The sequence below is a fragment of the Amblyomma americanum genome, chromosome 2, assembly GCF_052857255.1.
Source record: "Amblyomma americanum isolate KBUSLIRL-KWMA chromosome 2, ASM5285725v1, whole genome shotgun sequence".
NCBI lineage: Eukaryota > Metazoa > Arthropoda > Arachnida > Ixodida > Ixodidae > Amblyomma > Amblyomma americanum.
In genome coordinates, this window is record NC_135498.1 from 179,633,378 (window position 1) to 179,656,334 (window position 22,957).

Consider the following 22,957-nt stretch of genomic DNA (forward strand, 5'->3'; position numbering starts at 1 on the left):
TAAGGCAAAGGAGGAGTACAATGCGAATTTGAACAGTTATCTATCAAGCCCAAATAACCGCAAAGCTTTGCACCCATTCATGGAACGCAACCATAATACTCTGCCCTCTCATGTTACACAGTCAGTGGTGCTAACACCCGAGGATTTAAAAAAACAACTTGACTAGATAGCACAAGGCCTTGCTCTGCGCTATCAAGCGTGGTTGGTGGTTCCATTCGTCCTACCCCCTCCATTGTTACTGGCCTCAAACCTGCAGCTCCCGGATGCAATGGGATCTCTATCGGTATTTTGAAGTCTCTTGTGGAAGAATTTACCTCGGATGTATTGCATATGGTTAATGTGTCCCTGGAGACAGCTTGGCTCCCTCCTGAATGGAAAATTGCGAAAATAATCTTACTTCCCAAAGATCCAAAAAACGGTTTTGTAACTGATAACATTCGGCAGATTTCCCTTTCGTCTAATTTAGTTAAACTTATTGAACGCATTGTTCACAGCCGTCTTACAGATCACGTTCTTGCAGTACAAGCCTTCAGTGCTTCTCAGATAGGGTTTCGCCGAGGATGCTCGATTTGGGCCGCACATTTAGGTTTGGAAAGCAGAATTAGGACTGCAATGGAGAAGGAAGAGGTCGCGGCTTTAATCACTTTGGATATCGCTAAAGCATATGACAGCGTAGCGCATTCAATACTATTGAACAAGCTTGACGAAATTCCGCCGCCTTTTTACATTCTTGCATGGGTTCAGGAATTTCTATAAGATAGGCATTTCTTCTGTTCTGATGGTTCCTTTACTTCCGAGACTTTTTCACAGATTAGGGGTGTGCCTCAGGGTTCGGTACTGTCCCCTTTACTTTATAAAATACTAATGCGGGACATACCGATTCAGGGCGACGTCAAAGTGTACATGTATGCGGATGACATCGCCTTTTTTGCTTCTGCTAGAGACATTCACTCACTTTACCAGCTTTTGCAGGCTTACCTCAATGCCCTGAAGTATGGCTGGGCAAGTTACATTTAATTCTCAAAGTGATCAAATCTTCCATTCTCGTTTTTCCTCCAGCGTCCCCTCTTTTTATCTGTCGACTGTATTGTGGCACCCAAATCCCGCAAGTTGAGTCCTTAAAGTACCCAGGTGTAATTTACGACCCTCATCTAGACTGGCGACCTCTATCAGAAGTATAGTCCTCAAAGGTGAGCGAGCTCTCAGTCGCCCGATGCGAATCAGCAATAAGAAATTCGGTATTCGCAGAGACACTCTCTTATTTCTCTATAAGACTTACTCAAGACCAATTTTGGAGTTGGTTGCGTTCTGTTCTCCGGTTGTCCTAGATACAAAATTCAACCTCTGGTTTTTTTGGAGAGGCGCGCTCTACGGCTTTGCCTGGGTTTACCAAAATCAGTGGCGAATTGTGTCTTTCTGGAAGCTCGCATACGGTACTTGAACTCTCGCTTCCAGCTTCTCACAGTGCGTACCTTCTTAAGGGGACTTGAGCCATTGCCTGGGGTGGCTCCTCCAATTTTTTTGACTAACCCAGCTTTGTTTCTAGATAAACATTGGCTGCTTTACAACCTGCCTCAATTTGTGTTTACTGAGCACCTTTTGTCTACAATTGCATTCTCGCTTAGGTCAGTGCAATACGTCAGCAGTTTGCAGGCTGCACCAGCTGTTTGCTTCGACCGTACGCTGCCACTGTATGCAAAGCACTTATCTGCCAATGTGCTAAACAGTCTCCTGGAGGAATATCTGTTTCAGTATTCGAGCCATGCTGCAATTTTCACAGATTCCTCTCAACAAGGCAGCAGTAGGTGTTTATTCCCACACACTAGATTGGAGTTGTTCTATCCGGGTCCCTGATTATACACCAATTTTTCTGCTGAATTTCTCGATATTGGTTTGGCTCTTAAAGAAGTTCTCAGCAATATTTCTCAAGTTATCATTCTCTCGGACTGCCTCTCAGTCTTGGCTGCACTAGAAAGTTCGGCAACTAGTCTCCTGTACAGATCCCTAATGTACTTTGTGCCCCGTCATGTCCTAGAGGTGCGCTTTCAGTGAATCCCAGGGCACTGTGGCATTACTTCAAATTTGATGGCCGATTTCTTAGCGAAATCAGCCATCAGCGGGCCTGTTGCCCATGTCATTCCGAACCTCACCCTTCTGACTACGTCCCGTTATGAACGTTACCCAATACACCATTACCTGAGCCATGAGCCCATCCTTGGTACAGCGGATTTCGAACATTTGAAATTCCCATGAAACATACGTTCTTGCGCATCAAGATAATGCAAGGTTTCCATGACGCTATTGCGCTGAAGGATTCCTCGGTTTAATCTATATTTATGCCGTTCTGGGTTCACGCAGTCGAATCTATGTGCGTCATGCGGGGACGTTGAAACGATAGATCATTTCATCCTCTACTGCCGGCGGTTTGCACGGCAGAGAATTCAGTTTTTGCAAAATCCTTTCGCTCAATTAGGGCTGCCGTTTACTCTTCCCGTCCTCCTCTCCTTCGATGCAACCGTCAAAGGGCATGCCATTAGGCAGGTGTGTCAGCTTCTTCACAAGTATATCAGTGAAACTGGGAGATTTTGGTGTTAACTTCTCGATGCCTTTACTGTCCTCTCAAAATTACTTTATTTCTGACTAATTCTTAAAATTTAGATATTCTACTCCCACCGCTTTTTTTCCTCGATTTTCATTTCGATTTCCTTAAGCTCTCTCAACATTCGTGATTTTCTTTTTCTCTCAGAGTCCTCTCCATTCATAAGCCACTTGAGATAAACCTGGATGAGATTTTTCCTGTTTGGATTTGCGCCAAACCCTGGCCAATCCCCCACCGTGGGTATGTGCCATCATATTTGAGGCAATAACAACAACCCTCATGCGTGCTCTGGACTGACCACTGCCTCTGACCTGTACCTGGACTGTACCACTAGTTGTTCACGATGCAATGCCTTGCAAGGCGTTCCTATTACAAGTGGTGGAGGTGCCAACGATCCCCTCGCCTTGGAGCTTTGCACCCGCACGTTGCCTACCGCTTCTGCAATGCCCGAGACTGTCACCCAAACCGCTTCACCACTTCCGTCGGCTGTCTTCTGTTCTGGTGCCGCGCGGCAGCGTGACCCGGCCATCTTGAGCGGCACAGATGACACGGTTGTGGAGGATTGCTTGGCTGCGTATGAACGCGTAAGTGCATGCAATAAGTGGGATTACAGCGTCAAGCTCACCTATGTTATATTTTATTTGAGTGACATAGCCTATCTCTGGTTTCGAAACCACGAGGCTGACATCTCAAGCTGGGCAGCTCTCAAAACCAGGCCTGACACAAGTCTTTGGCCGTCCCGCAGTGTGTAACCTTCGCGCCGAGCAACGCTTGCGAAGTCGGGCCTAGCAAACCGGTGAAAACTTCACTAGTTACATAGAAGATGTCGCCGACCTCTGCAAGCCACCTCGGCAGCGCAAGAGGACTCATTTGAAACATGATAACATGAAGGAATGTCACAACGTTCAATGTTTTCAAAAGAGGACTCATTTGAAAATTTTGAACGTTGTGACATTAGTTCATGTTATCCTTGTGTCAAAGTTAGTTGAGACAAACACAAGACTCCGGCAACAACAGGTTAGCAGTGATGCAACATTTTATTTGTTTTATAACAATGGCTACCTTACAAGCTGACTGATTTGTACAACAAACTGGCTAGATTGTTCTCTATGAAACACATGGAATGCTAGGATCTATTCAAACAACAAGACATATAGCCCAGCTCCTATATAACTGCTAACACTCAATAACTACCAGCAAAAAAAAAAAGAGAAAAAATAGAAACAGAGGAGCAAATGTGAAACTACATGCGTGAACATCTAAGGCATCAACCAAGTCACCAGCCGGGTTCAATTGTTCTTTTAAAATGGCACGTCAGTACAATGACTATTTAGCTTTGGGCACTAAATATCTCATTCGCCATGTATTTGCAGAATATTGGACTATGGACTGGAAAGAAAAAAAAATTGCTAATACTAAGATGTTCCTTCGGAGCAGTTTTACTTAGTATAAATACCCTACCAGGATTATGTTCCAGCACCTGAACTAATCTAGCATATCCATCATCAGCATTCAACAATGCCTGCTGTTAAACACAGTTCTCGGGCAGAACCCACAGCTTGGGCTTCGCACAACCAACAATGCATTCACTGGGAGGCGGCCGCACACGGCAGACGCATCCGTCATTCCTTCCGTCACTGCCCAGCATGCGGACAAACTACAAAACAGAAGTCTTAAGTATGCTACTGTGTCTCGATGATGGCAGTCATTTGAAACTTGTACTTGGGGATGCAAGCTAGATGCAGCGCTTGGTTCCTTGCTCTGCCAGCAACGCTAGATACCGCCTAGATGGCGCCGGTCTAGGGGCACAACGGGTCAGAAGAGGCTCTGCTGGGCAGGCACGACTTACATGAATTGCACAAGCAAACTCCAATGGCAAAACTGAACTGGCCAGGCAGCTCCCACTTAAATGTGGCAGTAAACACACTGTCCTGTTAAGCCTGTGAACAAGTGCGGTGAACTGATGAAAAATCAGGGGATCTACAACCTCGGCAATTAGGTAAAAGACGCAGTTAGGCAATGAGGGAAAAGCACAATGTCACAAACCTTAGATGTAAAAGGCCAAATTCATGCTGACCCCTGACTGCAGTATAAGTAAGCCACAATTAAGAAGGCTGCGAGAGGGCACTTTTTGTAACAGACCTTAGCAAAATGCACAATTCAGCAACAGGAACGCGTACAACTTGGGATAGGATAGCATTCTCACACGGTGTGTTTCACGAGAAGAAATATGGACACCTGTTAAAACTGATCAATCGATGCATCAACAAAATGTCGTTGCTTGTGAACAATACGCGAGACGAGAAAAAAAAAAAACTTTTTGCACCACTGAAAAAAAAAAATTAAAAGGTGGGTTTCAACAGGGAGGGGGGGTTCAGCTATGTCCGTCGCCAATGCTATCACTCCACCACAATTGCGAAACAAGCTGCATGCCTGTCTAGCACAACAGTTGTGCGTGCACGTGAAAAGACTTGTGCAGAGATAAAGGAAGACAGTGTATGCACGGTACACAACGTAAGCAGAAGGCCCCTCAATCGGTCACTGGAACAGTGCCCCCAAGACATGTCCTAGGCTGCAGTCGATTAATCACCGGTCACAAACGCTGTGCAGCAACTTTGCGTCAACAGACTATGCAGGCCCCCAGTGAAGGCGAGGAAGAAGAAATGCGACGATGGATGCAGCCAAAACAAGGTTGGCAGTTAGCCAATGGTGCCATAGATAAGTTGCCAAAGTGGATGCTCAGCACAACATTGCAACCGTTTGGGGACAAATGCATTAAGGGCTCCTGGGACAAGGACGTTCCCGAAACTGCTGCAGCCCATCCGACCCTTCCCGTTCTGCTCTGGTTGGCTACGCGTTGTCATGGAAATGCCGAAATGCTTGGATCCTAAGGATGCATGGCATGGCGTCATCTCCCAACCACATACGGATTACACAGAAGCCTGCACATTCGTGCTCAATCAACAGAGGGCAACAACTCCAAGCCATGATCATGGATTCTGTCTACTGGCCTTACCTAATACCCTTGAAGGAAAAACACCCCCAAGGCCCCTCCAACAGTTGAGGATGCTGAATAAGTTTGTTTGCGTCTACTTAGTGGACTCTGTGGCCTTAGCTTTGCAGAAGGTATCATAGAAAGCAATCCTTCTCTACACCCCTAAAATAAGCTTAAGACATGCCATCTTTTGAGAGTACTGCTGCGCGCTGGCCGTCGCAGCCTTTGGGGACAACTCCATGCTGGCCAGTTGGACACCAAAGAGCCTGTCGGCACTCTCAAGGCACTGAAACTTGGTTCCTCAGAGGCTGCCCTCCACACCTGAAGGATGAGCAGCACTGTGGAGCTGACCCACTAGACCAGCGGTCGTGGATTGCTCAGGACATGCCCCCTTGAAAGCAAACAAATAAAAGAGCGCGGTGAGCAAGGCTGCCTTTCTGAGCAGCAGTTACGGGCGCAAGGCGACTCTCGTGGTTTACAGTGCCAATGCAGAGGCTCAGATGAACTGCGCAAGCGCCGTTTCCTACGGCCCATTTTATGACGCATCGCATGCACAGGGCAACTTTTCTCAACCTCTACCATACATGCACCGTAGAAGCTCTATAGGAGGGGGTGCAAAGTAACCATTAGAGAAATGTCAGTCTTACTGGGGCCACCCTTTCCTTCCGGTTGCCCATCTCTGCCCAAGCATTTCAATGTGCCCATCCTCCTTATAATCACATGTGCCAATGATGCAGCTCGTTCTCAGGTGCGCTCTCCGTAAGCTTTGCCAGAGGTAGAAGCACTGACGCGGAAAGTGCATGGTTCCCAACAAGCCCAAGGGGAGAAGCTGCCCATGCGTGTCAGACACTCTTGCATAGATAACTGGTGGGAAAGCGAAACAATGCACAACTTCCAACAGCTTAAAGAGGAAGCAACAACAACAATGCCCCCCCAAAAAGAGAAAAAAAAAGTTATACACCTCATTGCTCTTCCAACACGGGCAGCATCAGTTCTTCAACGCCAAAAGTACAGCACTCAAGTAAACTGGCCCACTGACAGTAGAAACTGCTGTGCTCTGTAAAGCCGAGCATGATTATGAGCGTTGCAGTGACAACTCCATGCATTAACACGTTCACTGCGGCAGCGATTTTCAGCGCCCTAATCCCTGTGTGACGTGGCCCACTGGTGGGTCATCCTTAGGTTTTCTTGGGTGCGGCACGATCCGCCAGTGAGCCTCCAGCGAAGTCAGCTTATTAGAGCCGGCAACAGATGACAATAGCAAACTGGCATGTGAGTCTTTCAGAGGCTCTTAAAGAAAATCTGAGCTTTCTCACTGCTTCGTAGCGCCACTCAGTTTCGGTGCTGCACAGCAGAAATACACTATGTGACCCACCAATGAACCACAACACAGTGAACATGCTAACTGTGACAGTTTTGAGACTTCATGAACTACCTGTAGTCCCACCTAATGATTCTTGCATGCACAGTAATCATTGACTTTAGCTATAGCACAGAGCAGCACCCATGCCTTCACATAAGTGAGCAGCTCTTTCAAACGTGACTGATGCCACCCATAAAATACATTTCTATGCTTAAGACACGGGTGTATGCGCTGCTTGAAGCCACAAGCACAACACCTGTTGAGCAAAAAGCTACCCAGTAACAAAAGCATGTACAAAATAAGGATGGCTTGACACTGGATACCCGTTGCCACCACTCTCTAGCTCTGTCCCCTTTGCATGAAAAAAAAAGAAAGCAAAAGAATTGCGTCTATTCTCAATGTAGAAATAGGTGCGCAGTCAACCACTCTCTGTATGTGTAGCCTATTATGCTATGTAACTTGAAAAATCACAGAAAAACTGGGTCATTCCTCAAACACCAACAGTGATGCCATCCATGTTCATAGAAGAAAAAAGTTGCTAAGATTGCACACTACGGAGAAGCCTCCAGCCAAGCTAGAAAAAGGGGGGGGGGGGGGGGGGGGGGGAACTTCCCAAAATAATGCTCCAAAATTTTCAGTAGTGCAGACTTTGTCAAAAATCTACAGTCCATAATATTTGCCTGTAAGCCATGCAGTAGGGCTTTAATGGCGCCGGAGAGGCGAGGATTAGAGTTCCTCAATACTTTGAGAAATTTGGAATACTGGCAACAAAAACGTGCGACACTACATGGCTGAAAAGCAAGCCCCTGTGGACTGTACATTTCTGACAAAGGCTGCACACAATTTGCATCACCATGCCTTTCTGATGCAGCTGCCTGTCCGAGAAACGACCCGACTTCCCGAAACCAACGACTGCTTGGCATCGAATGGTCGCTTCGCTTGCCGGCAAGCAAATCAATCATGCAAAGAAACATCAAATACAACAGGAAACAACGTAACAGTGCGCTCGCTCGACAAGGTAACAAGCAGGAGGCGATCCACGTGCATCGATTTTTGCATCCACTTCAGTGTCCAGGGTTCAACGTCATTTTATCATCACCACAGGGACAATGAAAAGCCTGCACCTTTGCACCAGGGGTGGCAGATATGAAAGTTCGTTTATCAACAGTACAACTCGCTGACACCATGCACACTAGACACACAACCGGACAGTCTCGCTCACACCAACTACAACTGCGGCTTCTCGCAGCCTGTTCTGTCTTGCGCCACCAGCCTAACAGACTTCTCACTCACTAGCAATCGTCACTACATGCACACAACTTGCAGCAGCGGCTACACCAATTTACCAGCGCCAGTCTGATCTGCTCGTTCCATTTCTAAATGTAGCCCCTCGGACAAAATATACTGGAGATGAGACCTGCAAAAGATGACTGTCTAATCCATCTGTCCACAGGTAATAAAAATAAAAACGGGCTTCTCTTTCGTTTTTTTCCCCCCTTTCTGCTGCCTCAACAGCTGACACAAAAGGTGTCAGGTGAGAGAAAGACATCATTCTCGCACCCAAAGAACTAAAGAAAAAGCCAAGAAATCATCTAAAAGGGCACACCCTTCCACAGAGAATGTCCTTGAGCCAGACACATATGCACAGCACACTTGTCGCATTAAAACAAAGGAAGATGATAAGCTCTACAAAATCATAAAAATAAAAAGAACAATTCAGTTTTCTTTCTCCAACCAGGAAGAAACCACACTCAATAACCGCACACTCACCCCCCAATCATTTACAACTGCGGAAATAAATGGGAGAGAGTGCGGGTGGGGGGGGGGGGGGGGGGGGGGGATGAAAACAAAGAATAAGAGGGGAAATTTACAATGCTACTTCCGTGCAAAACGAAGACCAAGACGAAGAAAAAAAATGCTTTAGAAAGAGGAAGGGAGGCAGACACAATGCCGCATGTAGGGCACAGCTGAGTCCAATGAGGGCAACACTCTGGGCACCAGTCTCGTCTTCTCGACACTCTGGCGTGCACTCACAGGGGGGCAGGGGCACACACCTGTGATGGTGATGACTACGGCAGCGACAAAGCACCGTCCTCTGTGCCACCTCTTCACCGACTAGGTGCCTCGGATGCCGCGGTTGTGGCAGTGACGGCAGATGAGGAAGACGACTCTGTCGTAGTAGCGGCCGGACTGCTGCCATTTGTCACACCGTCATCACTGAACTGCGGGGCACTATTACTAGAGTCCGCCGGTTCCTTCGTGGTGCCTTCTTCGGATGCAGGGGAAGAGGTCTTCTTCTGTTCAGCCGCTGCCAGCTGTTGCCGACGCTCAAACTCTGCCTTGAAGTTCTCGATGTCTTGGGGACTGAGCGCAGAGACAGGCGAGAGAGACAAATGTGATCTAGTGCGCAGCACTTGCAAGAGAGGGCCTCCAACACGATTCCATGTTACCCAATAGAAACCAGTTGAAGGCTAACAGATTTGAGGGTGCCTATAGACCTTTCCGTTCGGCGAGGAGGATGTCGACGTGCACACAACAGCCAAGCGAGCAATGTGGCAATGCCTACGGAGCCCTTAGTGGAAAGGTCTATACGCAAATGCAGAAAGCCACAATGGCAATCCTGCTCTCCACTTACTTCACTGTGTTCCCCCACTTGATACCTGGCATGAGAAATAAATCTGCACACATATACTGAGATCACAAAGCAAGTTTTACCAAGAAGAAGGGTGAATTAACGGTTACAGGAACTTAGGACTATATGCACTGAATTTCAGTGGAGATTTTTCTTTCCAATGATGCGTTAGACACTGGAATATGTGGGCCACCATGTGGCATTCGTCTACAGCCGATAAATAGTTTAAAATTGAATTTCTTCTCAGCTGCTGTTTCATCAAACAAACGGTGGCTGTGACACGTATAGTTGACCTCTAGGTCATGTGAGGCATGAAAAAACTGCAATAGGAACGCTGATACGTAGTTTTAATTCACTACAACACTTAAGCCAGCCTGCTTCATGAGCTGGAATGACAAGAAACAGTGTATCAGCAGTTATGCAGTCGCCGATCGGTTTTTTGGCCTCGGCGGGACCCGGAAAATGGTCTGGATAATTGAACAGTACACAAAATCCGTAAACTTAAAAAAAATAATCTTTATGAACAAAACAGGGTTAAAAATCGCAAACTTCGCACTCTCCACATTCTGCTTGCAAGTGATAATATTAAGACTTTATCTGAGCTACAGTCACACTTTCCTCACGTCTGCACTGCACCACCTCTCGTCAAGATAGAGTCACAATAGCAGACAGTATGAAGCGGCCACAGGTCATGCCGCGAACGAATGCAGGCGCCGAGCAAAGCGAATGTGTTTTTATGCCCAATAACGCTTGTGAAGCTCAAGAGAGGTAATGCATGTGAAGACGCGAGCGGAAGCGAGCGCCTACGAATGCACTACCCCCTCCACCTTCCCAGCACTGCGGGTTGCGCCGTCTAAGCTGCGGCAGACCCAGCAGCTGCCCAGTCATCTCGACAGCAATGATGACCATGCCATTATCTTAAGTAACAGCCATGAGGACCCAATAGCCAAGCCCATCCAAGCCAGCCTGTCTGAATGACTCTGTTTAAATCCAAGATGACACCCTTTACAAAGGTGAAGAACTGGTTGGTTGCGACAGCAATCCCTGCTCGAGTCTGTGTTGAGTCGAAAAAATGATATTTTGGTTGAAAAACTATTTCCAGCAATAGTTACCACTGTTAAGGGTGGGAAACCACCCTTAGCCTACTCACCAAGGTCAAATTTTGTAAATTTTTGTCCCAAATAAATGCTACTAGACGTACTACTATTATTATTTTAGTCCGAAAAATAAAAAATTTGGACTGCACAGAGTCAGAAATATCGGTCGTGAGAATGTACACGTTTCTAAAGAGGTGGTCAAATGTTTTTAGGGGAATCCCCCAAGGTGGAGTAAATTTGTAATAAGGGAGTGATTACTCATTGCCATTCACCCAAGCGCAGCCTTACGGCTACAAGGGAAAGCTAAACAGCTTTCTCAGAAACTTCGCAGTAAAAGAAAAATTCGTCCCATTCCGGGGTTCGAACCCGGGACCACCGCTTCACCAGTGCGTGAGGTGCGTGACAGTTTCTCAGCGAAGTCCAAAGTATCGCGCAAGTCCGAATTATTGGAGTTCAAAAAATTGGTCGGCTACTGTAATGTTCCCCCCCCCCCTTGCCCCACAATGACCTGAAGGTCAGCTACACGACACAGCCATCGTTCGGTTCATGAAACCAAAACCGAAACAGTACAAGAAGAAGTTCAGTTATAAATTATTTAGTGGCCAAAGGCGAACGTCACGGGGTGATCATTTGAAAGTAGAAAATATGCAAGCAAAAATTTGGTGTCTATAATCCTTTAGGACTTGAGTGAACCTTGACCAATGTATGCGACAGACTGCAGCCAAAATTGCACACATTCTACTTAACAGCTGCATCATCAGGACCAACTGACAGTTTTACATTCAGTCGAATGAGGCTCAGCTTCACTTTCAGACCACACATAGCAGTGCCTACCTGATCTGTACAAAAAGAATGCCATTGATAATGTTGAGCATCTCGAGGACATTGCTCTGGGAAGGTGCCTGGATCTGTAAATCGAAAAGGAAGAAAAGGAGAATTTATTACAAAGTGCAAAGTAGATCATAGGTCACCATCATCATCAGCTCTAACTATGCCCACTGCAGGACAAAGGCCTCGAATCCCATATTCCTCTAACAAACAGACAGACAAAAAACACAAGCAATCGTACAACGTGAAGCGAAAAGTCAGCATTAGCAGTGCTGGTTGCACATATTGCCACACTACTAACTCCTCTAATGGCGCCATGCCGCGGCTAAACTGCATTTCCTGGCAATTGGCAAGCCTTGAGCCATCTCGGGGCTAGATGCTTTGTCGTCTTCATCGCTCGTGCTGCCTGCTGCCTTGCGCGTCCCAAGGTCTTGCGCATATAAGTAACGCAAGTAAGCCAGCCCTGCTTACGTCAACAGTTTCTCGGTGACAATATCCCTTTTACACTGATTGCCTACTCCTTGAGTCTTTGAATTTGATTTCACCTAAGGCTTCAGGAGGCTTGAGGTTAGTGGGTGGGTGAATGGAAGCTTGTAGGTGGGAGATGATCCACTAGGGGTGCTCACAGTCTGCAAACCACCTCTTAATTCCACTACTGCTTTCATCAACTTTTTCATGAACAATGTGAATAGTCTACCTCTCAAATTTGCTACCAGCTGTTCAGTGGCCTGCATTCTTTCCCACATTTGGCATTTCAGTTAGAGTGGCATGAAATAGAGTAGAATCTCTGTGACTCTAGGATACAATCATGGTGGTACTGATTTCAGGATACGAATTTGTGAAACTCCCAGGCCTGAATGTCTTGTGTACAATGTGCAGAATTTTGGCTGTTTCGAACACTCTCTTGTGCCAGCACAGACGATCTGAACAATAAAACCGCACGTGCACCCTACAGCAGCACTAAGTGATGGCCGCACATCGCTGACATCGCAATTGCCATTCACGCAGTACAAATTGCAAGCGGTGGCCACGCAGCTGTAAATAAATGTTGGCAGCCATAAGTAGATCTGCGTGAATGCACTTCCTGGGCTTCTGCGTATGAGTTTTGTTCACTTTGAATGATGCCCAGTGAAGTGTTAGTTTCCTACAGATGGTGAAAATTGCCACAGCCGGATTGGAGCAGCCGCTTTTCTTCAAGAGATTTTTTTGAACAGTTAGGCCTCTTTTTTTTTTTGCTAATCATCGCACTCTTCTTCCCCGATTTGATTTTACATTTGATTCGAAAGCTGTGCCCTGTATTTTCACATGCATAAGGCATGCTCATTAGCAGCCGAGCAAATGCGCAGCTTCGGCCTCGCTGTGTGGAGGGGAATCGCACACACCTGAATGGGTGGCAGGGCAGCCGTGGTGTTCTTCTTGTAGATGTCGTTGATCTTCTTCTGCAACACCACCGCCTGCTGTGTCAGGTGGCGCAGGCACTCGGAGCTCTCGCGGGTCTTGTCATGTTCCTCTCCGAGCTACACGCCACAGCACGAAGAAACCAGCAATGTTCGATGGTAAGAAACTCAAGTTGTCAAGAAATGTTCCAAGCCAGTCACAGACCCCATGGAAATAAAAACCTGTGCTGTTTTTTGTTTTTTTCTAAAATTCTCAAGAAGTCTTGTTGTGGCAAAACCGTGGACTGCTAGCACCAAGTGTAGGGGAACTTTTGACCCTCTGGTAAATAAAATACATCCAGGGTACACCCACTTCAGGTCTGCTCAATGTGCCTGTCGCAATGTCACTCCATGGCATAGAGCAGGGCCCTGTCCTCTTAGACTATCCGGCTCCATATTAGACACTGTTTTCCAGTCTCACTGGCAGCAGTAATAAGTGAAACCCTACAACAGTCACATACCACAACATACCAGACAGGCATGCTCAGCAGCCGGTGATAAACCAACACCTACAGCCACAAGAACTGAGCAATTAACCAAACCCAAAGGCACAAATGTCTTGCACAAAAGTCTGACGACAGAGGTGCCCACCTGTGCCTTGTAGATGGCGTACGTCTCCTTCTCGTTCTGCAGGGCCCCCCGGAAGTCACCCAGGCAGGATTGTGCACGAGCCACCAGGTGGTAGCTCACCGCCACCTTTAGGCTGCGGCTACCGTAGAACCTGTGCACACACACACACACACACACACACAGCAGGGCCATGTGACCTCGGGCTGTGGGCACACAGACTGCAAGTACCTTCTGAGCTAGGGTGGCAAAAACCCCTTGCCCTGACATTATTCACAACAGACTGATGCAGCCAGAGCACTGCTGAGGGCCCACCAGAAGTAGTCTGCATCATATAGATTGAACCATGTACACAAAAAATGCTATTGTTACGATCGTGGATATTATGAAACAAGCAAAATTTCACTACATTTTTTGTCACATGCAGTTTTCGCATGATGCTCATAAAAGCAATGCAGAAAAAAAAAAGTTTATGGAGTCACACCCTCAATTCAATATGAATGTGCAGCTCTGCTTGCGAATCGCCATTAAATACGAATTTGCACACCACTACTTCTTTGCCATCTTCGCCTTTGCATTTTGGGCCCTCTGCACTGCGAGCACAGCGCAATTCCCGCCATGGCGGGTTAACTTCCGCATCTGGACTTATTCCAACCTGTAAGTTTGTCCACGTCGTGCAGACGGCAGTACAGTCATAGGACGAGGTGCTCGTGAAAGCAGTCGCCACCCATCATGGGTGTGAATTCTACAAGATTGCTCAAAACAAACTACGATATCTGTTGAGAATGCAGACCCCCCCACACACACACGCACAGTCCACTTGCAACCAGCTCTTTGCACTTGACAGTTCGAAGGACAACTCTAGTCAAATAACACTGCACACTTTCAGGCTGCTTTCAAGTTGCCGCTTTTGAAAACACATTACCAACCTCCCCAGTTAACATAATTATGCAGTGCTCCATTACAGCACCTCAGGCATCTCCCGACTTTATCATCTCCAGGGCTGTATGACTAAACAGTTCATACTGCCAAGAGCGCGCGCTCTTGGCATGCATGCACGCGCAACTGAACAAGCCTGAGGCCTGAAGGATTCATCATACAAAAAAGTAAACTCATCACTCACGCTATGTTGAGCTTGAGTGCATTCTCCAGGAACCGCAAAGACAGGTCGTACTCGCCAACGGCATGGAGGATGAGACCAATGTTGCTCTGCAAACAGATACGACAAGAGGCCAAGGGTCAAAGAGAGCGGCACACGTTCTCAAAGTACACGATACCACAACCTAGCCTTACCAACCCACTGCAAAAGGCCAAACACTTGTCGATTTAAATGTGCATTAAAGTGAATTCTAAACTCTTCTTTTTACCACAGGAACTCAATCTACACGCTCCAAGCATTCTTAGAAACTTCAAATTATTGTCCTGTGCGGCACATTTCCCTATTAAATTGAATTAAACGTCTCAGCTCCCACTTTTTTTTTTTAACTCACCTCCGAAAAGAAGAAGAGTCAACCAACGCGTCGAGTACCTTTCAGCCAATTGCATGGCGGCTTGCCACTCTGCTATCAGCAAAGAGATATGTAATGCAAAGACTCCACGCGTATTTTTATTTCCGTGGGCCTAATTGGCGGCCATGTTGCCTGCAACCGAAACTATTTATTCACGGAAACCTAAAAAACAAAATATAAGCAAAAATGAAGTAGCCATGTGACTGTCTAAAAGGCACCCCACAACCCCTACTACTTTCGGAGGAGAGTTAAAAAAAAAAAATTGGCTGTGGTTTAGCTCTGGCTAACAATTGCGAAAGCTTCGTTTCCTCGGCACGTCATCTATGCAGCATCTCATTCCGGCGCTCTCGAGAATTCAAACTGGTCTCTTCCGCAGTTGAAGAGTCACCCCGGGACGTGGCACGACTTCTTTTAGCCACATCTTCGTTACGACGCTTCTCGAGTCATGCGGCGCGCTCTTCTGGAGTCTCTTGAGCGCGTTGTCTCTTCCTCGCTTCGTTCTGTCGTTGTTGCGTCTCTTTCGCGCTCTCCATAACGACTACAATACACTGAGGCAAAGCGCATATATATATATATATACCCCCACGCGAGGCTACGCCTCCTCTCCCTCTACCCCAGCGGAGCACATCTGGTGGAGCGAGCGGCAACGGCAGCGATGTTGACGGCGCCAGCTGTTGGAGCACAGCTGCAGCGTTGCTAGGCAACGGCGGCTCAAGGTCAGGCCACGAGCATACGGCTGCAGTGCGCGACGAGCAGAAATGGCTCGCTGGCTGGAGTAGTAAAGCTTTTGCTTTAAAAAAATGGCAGGAGCCAAGGGCGTTTAATTCAATTTACCAGGAAAATCGGCTGCACAGGACAACAATTTGAAGTTTCTAAGAATGCTCGGAGCATGTAAATCGAATTCCTGCGGTAAAAAGACGAGGTTAGAATCCTTTTTAGTGCACCTTTAATATCTTTAGAGTCAAATGACATTAGCAGGTGATGCAATTTGATTGGCAGTTACATAGGATTGTTTAGTGTCATTGGGTTCAAATGAAATTCACAATCAAATGAGTTTGGCAAACCCATTTTTGTGCTAAATTTCAAACAGAATGTCCCTATGGTCCGTAGCGAAAACAAACCACCACTCGATGATTATCTGCCCGCCATCAAAAAAAAATCTTGTGCTTATAACACTCAGATTAGTGCTATAAAAAGCTATCCATTCTGCAGGTGATCAGAGAGCGCTGTCGCTCTCAATCTCAGCAGCACATGGTCACTGCCGTGCGACTTGCCCATAATAAATTCTCTTGTATCAAATGCTGCCAAGCAAGCAGTGGCCTTCACCAAACTAAATTTTGCGCTACTACTAGCAAACTGCAGTGCTGCTGTACTGCAACACTATACGTATTCTTTTGTTCGCATTTATCAAGATGGATTGGTACAGCTGAAGTAGTGATGTGAAAGTAAATTAGGGCTTATAAATTAATAATAAAAATGCCCTTGCTGTATTTAACAACGTCAGATTACAATTTCAGACATTTCTTTTTTACTTTACACATGCATCTTTACCCTGCCAATGCCGTTTTCTGCCATGTAGCTCTGAAAGAGGGTAAATGACACTCTAAGTATGGAATCACATTAATTCAGAATAATGTTAAATCTTTTGGTGTGACAAGGCTTCTAGTGAAAATCAGCACACCAGAGAGAGGGAGAGATTTTAATGGATACAGGAGCCAGCATGCCAGCTTATGATATAAGCACAAAAGTAGCAACCTGGAAATAGTAGATATGACGGACATAGTACACTACTGTTTTCAGGATGTGAGGCACACAGCATCTGTCTAACTTAGCTAATGTGGCTGCTATAACCACATTTATCTTGTGCCAGCACAGGCTCATTGACTGCCTGCAGGTATTAAGTAATCAGATCACGGTATAGAATGTGGTCTGACACTAAGAATGCTGAATCAGAAAGATAATCCATTACAACTTCTGTGACTTTTCACGCCGGAAGCACAAGGACTATGCACACACAAAAAACGCTGCAAACATATTGAGTTGCAAACGCAGAAATGAGCAAGGGTAAGAGGAGATTTGAGCAGTCAATGAAACCATGCCACACACAGATGCCTTCTGAATGTCACTGGAATGTTTGTGGGTAGCCAATGCAAAATACCGTACACTGCCACACAAGCTGAAGAATTTTTCCAAAACCAATTACAGTGCAATCCACTTAAAACGAGGTCAGATATAACGATTACCGTATGTACTTGAGTAATGAACCCACTTTTTTCCAGAAAAGTTGACATCAATTTGGGGGTGGGGGAGAGAGTCAAAATTTCATATCACGCGGCCGCCCGTATGTACGTTCATCCATGAACAAAAGCACGCGATCAGACACGTTTGTTTCGCTAGTGCTTAGTGTCATTCACTTTGAAAAGTGCTTACTGTATCACAGCGTGATCTGACGATTTTGCAATAGCTGGCAGCATCAGCAAATCACGGCGAGATAAAGTGAAATGCTGGGCACCAGCCCTCAAGGTCAGGTGCGCATTGTTTACGCGAGGTTGAATAAAAACATTAAAAACATACAGGATGGTGAGGGGTCAGGCATTTTCACTCCCGATCTTGAGCTCACCAAATCAAATGGGGTCTGAAGGTCCTGCTTCCTTCTTAGCATATCAGCACAGAGGATGTTTTATAAAATTCTGGTGGCTCCGGTTTAAACTGCTAGGTTCCTCTCCGATGCTCGAGCACCTGCCGGCTTTCTAAGCATATAGCAGCACGCCGAGCAAGCCACCACCACCATTTCTGTCAAGGGCGCACGTCTTGGCGCTCTGCCAAGTTCGCCAAGCCCCCCTCCACAGGAGCTCTCCTCAAAAGATAAACAAGCAAACCGTGACATTATTGGCGCACAGCATCTTGGTGCACTACCAAGCTCTGCGCTTTGGATGGTGCGAAAACTGAGGAACGCGGTACGAAACACTAACGATTAAAAAAAAAAAGTAAATTCTCATGGAAAAAAGCAGGGGTCGGTTCATTATGCGAGTATATATGGTTTAAAGCTGAGCAGACGCTCATGCCGGCCCCGACCGTACTGCCCCAGACAGCGTGGCCGGCGGTGGACTCACCACTATGATCGTCATCATATTTACGCCTGCCATGCACTCTGTATGTGAGAGCAGTTCGGCACCCACATTACGGATGCGCTCACATACACGCTTTGGCACGCGCTCTGCTCAACCACTCACGACCGAGATTTTTTCGCAGGTTCGTTTCCAGCCAGCAATGAAATTTCGTTGCACTGAAAGTGCGCCAAAATCTGCTTTGTTATATTGAGGCTAAAAATACGTGGTGTTCTCTGGACACGAAGTTATGAAAACTGGAATACTTCATTATATCGAGGATTTCGTTACATTGAAGTTCGTTACATTACTGTACTTTCTTGTGGAAGGGGGCATATGTGATGACTAATGTTTGGGGTGAATTTCTTTTTTTTGGTCACCGAGGGCGGTGACGTCAACTTATATTGGGAGCAGAGCCAAACGAGATACAGTAAAAGCTCGTTAATTCGACACTGACGGGACCGCGAAAAATTGTCGAATTAACCGAATGTCGAAATATCAAATGAACCACAAAAAACATGAAATTTGCCCCAGCATGACATACCTTTATTTGGCAAAGAAGTTTGTTATCGTCGTTTGCTTTTTCGGGCGAATTTGAGCGGCTACAATAGCTCTAACAGCTGCCAGATGCTCCGCGGCACGCGAACCATCCGGAATTTGTTCACAGAAGTCTTCCAGCACGGACAAGGCTTCTGTGGCTTCTTTCACCGTGCACTTCGGCGTTTGGGGCAGGTGCTCACAATCATCATCTTCCGACGAATCGTCGTTGTCGGCGCCTGTCACCTCTTGGATGATTTCGTCCTCGGTCAGCTGACCGGCAATGGCGACACCATCATCGATGGACACGTAATCCGCGAGCCGCACGGCAGGAGGCAAAACGCTGTCGAAACAGTTGTCGTCTTCTGTGGTTGCGTCAGCTGCTTCTGTCGGCAGTTCCCCCACACCGCAGTTTGGTTGCACAAAACCGCTGTGCCGAAAGCAGTTCGCAATAACTGCTGTAGGCGTGTTGGCCCATTCGTGCGCCAGAATGTTCAAAGCGCTGAGGAGCGTAAGGTCGTACTTCTTCCCAGCTTCCATACAGAGAAGCATGCGCTGCAATACATGCTTTCTGTACTTGCATTTTATATGCTGGATTATGCCCTGGTCCATGGGCTGAAGGGCTGCAGTTGTATTCGGCGGGAGGAACACAAGCTTAATCCATTCCAGGCCCGACACCTTGCAGTGAGCACTGCAATTGTCCACAACCATGAGGACCTTCCGTTTCTCAGCTCGAAAACGCCGATCCATTTGATGAAGCCAGGACTGAAATATGCTGGACGTCATCCAAGCCTTCCTGTTGGCTTGGTATTCAACCGGAAGGCGCCGCGCGTTCTTGAAGCACCTCGGCTTCTGAGCCTTTCCGATCACTAGGAGAGGCAGACGCTCTGTTCCCGTCATGTTGGCGGCAAGTAGCACAGTGACCCTTTCTTTGCTTCTTTTCCCTGCTGTGCAGGGGTCACCTTTAAAGGTGATCGTCTTATTCGGGAGTGCTTTAAAGAAAAGCGCTGTTTCGTCGGCGTTAAATATATTCGGAGCGTCGTACGCAGCTAGGTGTTCACGAAGCCCGATGATCCGCCGCTCCTCGATCCTGTCTTCGTCCACGGATGCTCTTTCGCCACACAAACTCTTAAAAGTCAGATCGTGACGACTTCTGAAGCGAGCAAGCCAACCTTCAGAAGCTTTGAACTCTTCAAGGTTCATTTTTGTGGTGAACCTTTCAGCCTGGGCACAAATTAATGGCCCACTCACAGGGAGGTAGGCCTCACGTGCGTTTCTAATCCATCGCATTACGGCTTCTTCGAGTTCCGGGTGGGCCGCAGTCCGCAGTCGTTTCCTTTTGTCACCGTAGGCTTCACTGTCAAACGCCTCCATAATGCTGTTTTCATTCTTCACGTAAGTGGCCAAGGTGGTTCTTTTAACATCATACTTGACCATCACGTCAGAGCGTGAAACACCATCCTTCACCACCTTCAATATTTCCACTTTCGTGGCTAGGTCCTTCGCCTGGTTGTACTTCGGCCGCTTTGCCGGTGTCGCCATCGGAGCAGGATGCGATGGCGAGGCGCGCAGGCACGGCGCGCTACGCACTCGAAAACAGCACAGTAAACACGCTGGCAAAGCACGCAATATCCAGAAAAGGCGTGTTAGGGTTCAATAACCGCGATCGTAGCAGCAAGAAACACGGGGCAACGACGACACACGCCAAAACGAGACTTGCTGAAGATAGGGTTAACACGACGACTGAGCACGACTGCAAGAGGCAACGAGGCACAAAGAAAGACACCGGGCGCTTCGGCCACTGCTAACCTTGCTTCCCTCGGCCTCTCTCGCACTGCTGATGACGATGACCGTACGGATGGCCTACGCTACATTCTTTTTTTCCAACTTTACAGTAGCGCCGCTCTTGGCGGGCCGCGGAACTAGGTCGAATTAACCGATGGGCGGTAAAATTTGTACGAATTAACGAGAGTTTTGCCCCATAGACTCCTATATATGATTGTAGGGACCATGCGTGCAGGTCGAATTATCCGATTGTCCGAATTAATGGGGGTCGAATTAACGAGCTTTCACTGTATAATGCTCCACACAGAAGAACCCATCTGAAACGCCATGTCCAACATGCGTTTTACAGACACTGCTACCAATAGCAGCCTCAGGAGAAAAAGACTGCATCCTTGCAACATTTGCTTCTGTCAGCGGTGCCTCAAAGGTGAATGGATTTACATTTCACACTATATCAGCAGCCACTTGAAACTGCAAGTGCAGGAGGAACTGTTTACCGAACCTCCAGCAACATTCCATCCCAAACAAACAACTGCAGCTGCACTGTGAGGCATCTCACAACCAAGGGCTGCAATATAAATTAAAGCAAAGTTTGTCTCAGGACTCACATCAAGCACGGGCATCTCTGGATGGTTCTCCCCACACGCAAGCAGCATGAGATACCTTGCCCGGTAAAGGAGCTTGAGTGTCGTCGTCACTTGCGAGTTGGCGAAGCAGTAGAGGGCCAGGTGGGTCTGCCAGAGACAAGGTTACCACCATTCAGTACTAGGCAACCCTGCCATTAGCGTGCAACACTGTTGACACCAGTAAGGAACGTGCCCCAGAGTTTGCAGAAGCACTGTCCAGTTTCTTCTGTACATGGTGTGCATGAGACAGCATTTCCTTCTACTCGCTTCTGCAGAACCAACACACAGAGTAAATACATTAAAAGTAGGGTGCACGTGATTTTTCTTTACTACTTGTTGAACATTAGCTTTGTATTTCCTGGATTCCTATAGCTTCGACCCCATTGCATTCCTCACATTGCCGGCCACAAGACATTACTTTTATTTTTGTTGCCCCTCATCACAAATGAACTACTTCTATCTTTGACAAGTTGCGTCAAAGCATGGGTGCCTCTCTCATTGGTCACCAATAGAGACTTTTAGCATAGCAAAGCCTTACTAGCGTACACGCATACTGGTTTACCGGATGCTGGCTGTGCACGTGCAGTGGTAGAAGCATGGCCAGACGGGGCCACTGCGCGTGCACAGCCGGTGTCCAGTAAACTGGTATACATCTATGCTAGTATGTCTCTGCTAAACTAAAAGTTTCAAACGCAAGCTGCAGAGAAAGGTGACAAAGCTCTGGTGCGCACTCACGTATTCAGTGATGGTGTACGGGTGGTCAACGCCATTCACCCGCTCGCTCATGAGCACAGCCTTCTGCTGGTACGCCATGGCCTCGATGTGGTCCCCCATGACGTAGCAGAGTCGGGCTAGAAGGCGCAGGCACTGGGCGATCTCCGGGTGCAGAGCGCCATACACGTTGTTCATGAGGTTGAGTGCCTCGCTGACCAGCTCGTATCCCTCGCGCAGCAGGCCCTGCTGGATCTTGCTCTGGCCCGTCAGGTAAAAGTGGTATGCATCCGTCGCCCGCGGGTGCACATGCTTGGCCACTGGGAACACCTGTGTGCAACACGGGCCAGGCCAACAAGCAGAAAGGTGTGAACAGAAAGCCATGGCTTTTCTCTCACACTGTACCTCAAGCTTTTGTGTGATTCGAGACTCCTAGGTGCATGGGAGTGCAAATACCACCAAATGACAGGAAGGGAGCCCAGGCGAGATAATACCCAGTGCAGGACTGCCCACACCTCTCTGCGACTGCAATGTGAAGGTGGCTATGGACCACATTAACCTGTAACTGCTAAAGTCAGAACTAGATAGAGTTAAACACAATCGCCCCGAATTATTGATATAGACTATATCAAAGTCTTCCAAAATCTTCCCGACAAATGTGAGCAGCTTTTACTTCACGTACTGAACCTGGTCGGACAAAAAGAGGGTGCATCAAACTCCCCACTCCCAAGAAATGGCCGCTCCAATGGCAAGCGGTAGGTTTTGCTGCACAGCACAAATGGCTGATGGTGGCGGTGCAGCAAGTGTTCACACCACTGTTCGTGCCTTTATCACTCACGCGCCAAGAACGCCATGAAAGTAGAGGCGTGGATGGTTGTAGCCCTTCAATACATTGTGGTGCGACTGTTTGGCTAAGTCAACTATACTGAAAGCACTTGATCTACTCCAGTTGTCACTCCGTTTGTTACAGTTTGGCACTTGCTGTGATGCATGAAACACTTAACCTAACACAATTTTCGTGCTTCCTTTCGTGGTCACCAGAATCACCGCCATACACCGCCACAGCTTTCAAAGTGGTGCTAGAACTATGCCAAAATGCCCTGTTCTGCAGAAGTTGCAATGCGTGTTTGACATGAGTGCACTTCTTTCCCATTGGCATCCATGGC

At 47.3% G+C, this 22,957-nt stretch overlaps 1 protein-coding gene across 2 annotated transcripts in view; it reads right to left on the reverse strand.

Annotated features, from left to right (window-relative positions):
- Positions 1 to 3,617: 3,617 nt before the first annotated feature.
- clu (clustered mitochondria protein homolog) overlaps positions 3,618 to 22,957 on the reverse strand; it is an 84,214-nt gene continuing 64,874 nt past the window's right edge. For both annotated transcript variants that reach the window (XM_077655538.1, XM_077655537.1), the window contains exons 26-32: positions 21,816 to 22,121; positions 21,063 to 21,188; positions 14,641 to 14,726; positions 13,542 to 13,671; positions 12,897 to 13,031; positions 11,521 to 11,594; positions 3,618 to 9,321 (exon numbers count right to left, since the gene is read on the reverse strand). In XM_077655538.1, the coding sequence (XP_077511664.1) occupies positions 9,066 to 9,321; positions 11,521 to 11,594; positions 12,897 to 13,031; positions 13,542 to 13,671; positions 14,641 to 14,726; positions 21,063 to 21,188; positions 21,816 to 22,121 (1,113 nt within the window). In that variant the 3' untranslated portion in view covers positions 3,618 to 9,065. The remainder of the gene's footprint in view (positions 9,322 to 11,520; positions 11,595 to 12,896; positions 13,032 to 13,541; positions 13,672 to 14,640; positions 14,727 to 21,062; positions 21,189 to 21,815; positions 22,122 to 22,957) is intronic.